This window comes from Papaver somniferum, unplaced genomic scaffold (genome assembly GCF_003573695.1).
Source record: "Papaver somniferum cultivar HN1 unplaced genomic scaffold, ASM357369v1 unplaced-scaffold_4677, whole genome shotgun sequence".
NCBI classification, from domain to species: domain Eukaryota; kingdom Viridiplantae; phylum Streptophyta; class Magnoliopsida; order Ranunculales; family Papaveraceae; genus Papaver; species Papaver somniferum.
This window is the reverse complement of record NW_020647279.1, coordinates 1-7,155: the sequence shown is the minus strand read 5'-3', so window position 1 is coordinate 7,155 and position 7,155 is coordinate 1. Positions and strand designations below refer to the sequence as shown.

Genomic DNA, 7,155 nt, shown 5'->3' with positions numbered 1-7,155 from the left:
CAAATAAACTCAACATCAAACTCTAACCTTCACAGAAACACTTCGCTTCAACTCAATCGTGGATTCTAACCAAACCCAACTATGAACTCATCAGCACCACACTCGGTTGATTGGTTTCACTAATTTTCTGCAAGGTTTTCTCAACAGAGATTTCATCTCTGGAACGCCGGAGAAAAAGAAGAAGGAGAAGGAAGAGAAGAAAGGAAAGGAAAGAGAAAGAGAATTCAAGTGTAGTTAGGTAATGCTGCTTCTTGTGACTGATTCAAATCGACCTAATAGTGTGAGTCATTGTCGAGTTTGGACCAACACGAATTCAAGGGTAGTTAGGTAATGTTGACACGTTGTATTGACTTTTTCAATGATTATAGACCGAGTTAGTGGGCCCTGACGGAATATCTAACGGTTGTGGCATTTAATAAACTCTGAAAAAAACGGTGGCATTTTCTTGAATCGGGATTTGCAAGTGTGGCAGTTTGTTAAAAATCCCAAAAGATAAACATAATACAATGTCATAATAAGGTTTTATGTGCTTATTACAACAACAACAACAAAAAAACCCGAATCGAAAAATACTGATACAATGAAATCCTCAATTCTGCTTGTTTATATTGGTGTGCACTGTCTTTGTGTTTTATTGTGTTGTCTTCACACCCAAGTGTTTCTTGGTAGTTGAACACAGGAAGTCTACTGCTTCAAGTGTTTCTGTCTTTGAGTTACTCTCGGTCCCTTGGATTGTTTTTCCTCCATTCCCATGGCTTTTGAGGATTTGGAGATGCCCACAGTCCAACCCGAGCAGCTCTAGCCTGCTTCACCCACTAATTTTAGACATACATGGGTGTCATATAGAGTACATCTAAGGCATAGGTTTAATAAGAGAAAGAAAAACAAAAGGACTTGTCATTCACCTTTTTGAATTCAGGGCGTTTGTCATACTTTTCATAGTGCCGCGCGTGCCCTCCTGTGAGCATTCCTTTCTGCAGGAAGAAGAAGGAAGATGCAAAGAAAAATATGAGATTTAAAGTGGAAGTTATTCAATTGAAGGGACTGCTCGCACTAAGAAAAGCTGTATGGTACCTGTGCAAATTTTCCATTGCAATGGATGTCTCCTACGAGTCGGTCATACTGATACGTACAGTAAACACCAATGGCCAGACACTTGCCTTGGAGTAGCTTCGTGAGTTCTGCCTTCGCCTCTTTTCCGTAGGGCATTTGCATCTCTGGTGCATCAATACCCCCCCTGTACATTCAACATTTTTCAAAGTTGATCCAGATTTACGTTACCAAAATCAAATAAGACACTGATTTACCTCATACATATCTTATACGTTTTTGCAAGAATATTCTCGTTGTCGACTCTGTATAAGAACAAAATAGGTTTCAGTGATTACTACCGCTGAAGAAGCACAAATTGGGGTGAATAAGAACCTGTAACCAGCATCAATAATGTTCTGCTGCAGTGCATCTGCAGTACGATAATCCCTGGATGCACGTGCTTTTGATCGTCGCAAGACTGCCAATCGTACAGCCTGTGGAACATGAGGTGCTTGGCTTGGGTCTGCCGCGTCAACATAAACAGCCAAGCCTTCTCCATCACCAACAGCTTTTGCATCCACCTATGCAGTAATTTCCAGTTGTGAAACCAACACATAAATGTTCTTAAAAGAAAGGAAAATGAACTAATTAGCGGATTAGAGTGGGGAATATCATCTTACTGGAAATGTCTGTAACTCATATTCTGGTCAAGGAGGAAAAACTTCTACCACAGGAATTCCAATCCAATTATTCGGAAGAGGAAAACCATAAAATCTGAGCAGACCCTATACAACAAAAACAAAGTCCTGTTTCTCAAAGCTACAACAATAAAGAAGTTAGGTTGTATATCGCCATTAATATACCTCTACGTCGGCCTTTGGGTGTCCCTTCAGGGTCTGAATGACAAGCCTGGATGCTTGTTCAGCTGTTTTCGGTTGTGGTTTTGCTTCATTCCATGCCTGCAATAGTTTGTTGTACCTTCAACATTTTAAAAACAGAAATAGTATCAATTTGATCACAGTGGATATGAAGAAAGTTTCTAAATAGTGCACCATATATGCATCTATTTCGTCATCAACAACAGATTTTTGTAAATCCAGATTTCAAGATGAAAAAATGGGATCAAAGTAATACAATTTAGCTTGAGCTTTCTTTGATTGTGCAACATGCTGACCAAGTCTTGCAGGAACCTTCAAACAAATATTTTGAAGTCAGTTAACAAATTAAGAAAAAAGAAGAAGAAAACTAAAAGCTTTTGAATATTACCTGAGAATTGTTCTCATGGTTAGCAAGATCATGAACCAGAGCTGAAACACCATGGTCTGACTCTTGAGTTTTTGGCTTGCAACAGTTCCCATAAAGAAACCTAAGAGCATTTCCCATCCTCTCACTCTCTCTTGATTACACTGAAACAAGAATATGCAGAAACGAAGTAAGATGAAAGAAATCAAGGGGACAAAGACCAGACTTATAATGAAAAAGTTAAAATGGAAAGGAAAACTATAATATATATTAATGGAAAGCAAGATAAGACTGGAGAAACAGTGGAGGAAGTGAGTAAGGGAGTAAATTCTTTAGCATTTTCTTTCTAAAAGGTGACTCTTGCCCAATGAACATATAGGCACAACAAGACCTTGTTTGTTTGCAGCTGACTCGGTGTCTGAATCTGAGTCAACCCCTGACTCGGACCGAGTCAGCAGTCAGACCGTTTGTTTTCCATTTTGAGTCAGATCTGACTCGACCTCTGATTCAGACATAACCCCTGACTCGGACTCATTTGAGTCAGGTAACAAAATACGCCTGACTCATGAGACCAAACCACTGACTCACTTATTTCCGAGTCAGATGAGTCAGATCTGACTCAAAACAAACATATCGACTCAGATCCAGATGAGTCAGGTGATTTCACTCAGATCCAGATGATTCAGATCCGGACGACTCAGATGAGTCAGGAGTAAACAAACATGGTGCAAGTCTTGAAGACGAAAGGAAGGGTGCAAACTGTTCAGCTGAATCCTCATTTATGCTACTTTTCAAGAAATAAAACTACCATGGACCACAATGGATAATTGTTTTTGGTAGGTATAGAAATTGACTCTTAAACTACTTCCCAGGAATCCCTTTGCAAGTCTAGCTGGTTGAACCCTACATGGACCACAACAGATTTGTCTTTTTGATAGATATATTTTCATGGACATCATCCTTGCAGTAAAATAGATAGCATAATTCTAAAGTTCACCATTCTTTAATCAGAAAATCACAACTGGTTCATTTCAATTATACAACTCTAGATATTAAAATTCTCTCAGTAGTTCAATTCTGCAAAAGTGAAAAGGAAAGAAAAGAAAACATATGTACACAGTGTCTCCTTTGTTTAGTTTGAGATTTGGATAGCTAATGCTGGTATTTACCGTCTTAGAGATTTATTGTGTTGGCTTCGCCACATGCATTTCTGCTATGAGCCTACGACACAGTCCTCATGATTTCTTTCTCCTTCATTGCATAATTGAACCCAGGAAGTCTATAGTTTCAGTTCGGAACTCTCATACGATTCAGTCCCTCCGATTGTTTTTCCTCCATTCCCATGGCTTTTGAGGATTTGGAGATGCCCACAATCCACGGTGAGCATCCCTAGCCTGCTTCTCCCACTAATTCAGAGCATAAATGTGTGTCAACCAAAGTACAATTAAGAATAGATTTGGTGAAACAGAACAGTAAGTATCAAGGAGGACTTGTCACCTTCTTGAGTTCAGGGCGTTTGTCATACTTTTCAAAATGCCATGCAAGCCCTTTCCTGAGCATTATTTTCTGCACGGAGGAAAAGAAAGATGCCAAGAGAAGAAAAGGATGAGATTTCAAAGGGATTTGTCAAATTAATCTAGTTTAAGGGAGCTGCAACGCGAGCAATAAGGCGGGTGTATTTTACCTGTGCAAATTTTCCATCGCAATGTACATCTCCAACGATTCGACCAAACTGATCCTCACCGTAAACACCAATAGTCAAACACTTTCCTTGGAGTAGCTTCGTGAGTTCTGCCTTTGCCTCTTCTCCGTATGGCATTTCCATCTCTGGTGCATCAATACCCCTGTGCAATCAATTGTATCCAAAGAAATTACAAACAGATTCAATCCCATGTAGTCTAATCGAGAAAGACATTCTATTACCTCAATCGAATACGATACTTTTTGGCAAGAATGTCCTCGTTGTTTGAACCACTGAAGACTCTGGATATGTAATACGAACAAAATGTATTTCACTGATTGGTGATATGATAGTGCTGAACAAAAAACACCATTTGGGATTAGCAAGAACCTGTAACCAGCATCAACAATGTCCTGCTGATGTGCGTCTGCCGTCTTAAAATCCCTGGATGCACGTGCTTTTGCTCGTCTTGATACGGCCAGTTGCACAGCCCTGGGCACATTAGGTGCTTCCCTGGGGTCTGTAGCGTCAACATAAACAGTTAAGCCATCCCCATCGCCAACAGCTCTTGCGTCCACCTAAATAGTGTAATTTCCAGTTGTGAAGCCAAACATAAAATCTTCTTAACAAAACAAAAAATGAGCTAGTTTTCTCATCAGATTAAAGTACAATCTTACCGGAAACGTTTGTAATTCGAATTGCACCCCTTCAGGCTGAGTAGGAGGAAAGACTTCTTCATCAGGAATTTCAACCCGTTTTCGTGGAATTGGAAGACCATAAAATCTCAATAGACCCTATTTAAAAAACCAAACCCTCAGTATTGTTTCACAGAACTCAACATCTAATGCTATAACATAAAGAAGTCTAGTTCCGTATTGCCATATACCTCTACATCAGTCCTTTGGTATTCCTTTAAGGTCCGAATGATCAGCCTCGAAGCTTGTTTACGCGTTCTTGGTGGTAATTGGGCTTCTTTCCATGCCTGCAATAGTTTGTTGTAACTTCAACATGTCGAAAATGGACAATCAGTAGACCAATTTATATCCATGCAGCAATCAATTGAATTCATTTTCTGGTGAAATAAAGAGAACAGATTCTCAATCATAGATGGAGGGACTTGTAATTCATTTTTGCTAGTATATAACAGTTGAAGCAATTGAATACTAAAATTAAAGATATTCAAGAAATGTAATAATAGAATGCTACATTTAAACTAAAATTAAACATATTCAAGATCAAATTGTTAAGTGGAATCAAATTACTACTAGCAGTAATTACCATTTAGCTTGAGTTTTCTTTGATGATGCAACATGCTGACTGAGCCCTTCAGGAACCTTCAAATCAAGAAATTTGATATCAGTTAATGAAGAATATTAAGAAGTAATAAATCTTAAAATCAGTTGAATTATACCTGAGAAGTTTGCTCATAGTTCAAAAGATCATGAGCTAGAGCTGAAACACCAACAACAACACCAGTAGTTGTGGAGACACCATATGAGTCTGCTGAATCTTCTTGTGTTGATGGCTTGCAACAACTCCCATACAGGGACCTAATAGCATTTCCCATTATATCTCACTGTTTTTGGATTAGACTGAAACAAGAAGAATTTCAAGAAATGAAGAAAGAGGTGGGGAATTTTGTGAAAATGAAACAAATTTGTTTGAAGAAACAAATGAAGAAGAATGGGAAAAGACTAACAGGAAGACTTCAAAAGTGGAAGTGAAATTCAAGAATATAGTAATGGAAAAAGCAAGCAAGATAAGACAGGACACAGGAAAACAGTGAGGCAAGTGACAAGTCAAGTCAAGTCAGCACAAGAGAGAAGAAAGGAAAGAGAGTGGATATTTTATTAATATCTTTTTGCCCATCTTACATTTAGAATGTCACAATAATTCACCTTGTTCTCACAGCTCCCACCGGTAGGGCTGAACATGGTTTCGGTTTTCCGTTGGAACCGGACCAAACCAGACCAATTAGAAAGAAATCAAACCGAACTATTTCCTAATGGATTGGTTACGGTGTAGAAAGTGGAAAACCGATAGTGTTGGTTTTAGTTTGGTTTGACCTGTAAAACCGAACCAAAAACCATTGGAAAACCGATTAATTTTTAAACTTAATTTCTACCGTTCATTTACAAGTATAACATTATACCCATTGATTTAGAGGATAAATAGAAACCCTAAATCTAATATTTCATTATGATACTCTCCCTCTTTCTCTTTCTCCCTCTCTCAGTCGCCTCCCTTCTCCACCCCCAACTACAACCGCTGCTACTCGACTTTTTTCTTCCCGTCTTCCTTCTTTTTTATTTGCCAATAACTAAATTAAGATATATTATATACAATGTAGTCGATCTCGGATTCCGGTTTGTTTCGGTCCCGAGCGAGACACTGGTACAACGTTGTCTCGGGGAGATTCCGTTTCCAAATCTCGGTGTAATCTCGGTTCCAACTTTTATATATATAATTAAACCATGGTCCCAAAAAAGTTCTCAATGTTTTCAGATACCTGTTGCTGCTGTATGCATATGAACTGGAGTATAATTTACTTGAGTAATGGCCTTCTAATTAAAAAGTATGGTTGCTTTTCATCATCAACACCTCTTGATTGTTCAAGGATATACTAGTAGAACATGTACATGCATACAAGAGAAAGTTAGAGAATCTCTAGTCGCAGAAGTTACGTGATATTGCGTGTATGTAGGTAACGGTGTCGATGAATGACTGACAGAGTCCCCATAAAATGATGATAAGATGGTGTTGTTGTTGGTTTAGTCGGTGGTTGGGTTACCTATTGAGTCCAAGACGGCAAACAAATGAACCAGAAGAGATAAAAAGGTGGCGTTAAGAGTGAAAGCTCGTCTTTTACCTGTTAACTCTAACAACTTTTTTTCTTTTTCCCTGTGTATGACCTCGGTCGGAATTCCGGTTCATTTTGTCCAATCTCGGCCGGAATTTCGGTTACTTCCCGGGTATTTTCCGTTTCGGCGAAAAGTTGCATTTCGTGTTACGTTGGTCCGGAAACGGAATTTCCGACGGAATTCCGGCCGAGATGGCCGAAACTGACTACATTGATTATATATCTTCTTTTGTTCTCTAGAATTGGAGTAAGTTTTAACTATTCTTGATATATTTTTTTATTTTATTTTTGTCTGTAAATTTGTGTAAACCAGTACTATTGGCAACTATGATTTTTATAT

The 7,155-nt window shown here is 38.6% G+C and overlaps 1 protein-coding gene and 1 pseudogene across 1 annotated transcript; both read right to left on the bottom strand.

Moving 5' to 3' along the window:
- Positions 1–456: 456 nt before the first annotated feature.
- On the bottom strand, positions 457–2,599 carry LOC113342720 (annotated as a pseudogene).
- Positions 2,600–3,235: 636 nt separating this feature from the next.
- Positions 3,236–5,681, bottom strand: LOC113342719 (uncharacterized 38.1 kDa protein-like). Its single transcript, XM_026587164.1, has 9 exons — positions 5,367–5,681; positions 5,234–5,289; positions 4,842–4,956; positions 4,633–4,749; positions 4,346–4,533; positions 4,198–4,257; positions 3,959–4,118; positions 3,772–3,840; positions 3,236–3,680 (listed from the first exon to the last, which is right to left on the bottom strand). Exons 1-9 carry the CDS (start codon positions 5,520–5,522, stop codon positions 3,585–3,587), a joined length of 1,017 nt encoding a protein of 338 aa, XP_026442949.1. The 5' UTR covers positions 5,523–5,681; the 3' UTR covers positions 3,236–3,584.
- Between the last annotated feature and the right edge of the window lie 1,474 nt (positions 5,682–7,155).

Excerpts from the sequence above, each read along its gene's own strand:
- LOC113342719 (XM_026587164.1), bottom strand. The coding sequence starts at position 5,522 with ATGGGAAATGCTATTAGGTCCCTGTATGGGAGTTGTTGCAAGCCATCA. Across the intron at positions 4,258-4,345 it reads ATTGTTGATGCTGGTTACAG|AGTCTTCAGTGGTTCAAACA; the intron begins GTTCTTGCTAAT and ends TTACATATCCAG. Across the intron at positions 3,681-3,771 it reads AACGCCCTGAACTCAAGAAG|TGGGAGAAGCAGGCTAGGGA; the intron begins GTGACAAGTCCT and ends GCTCTGAATTAG.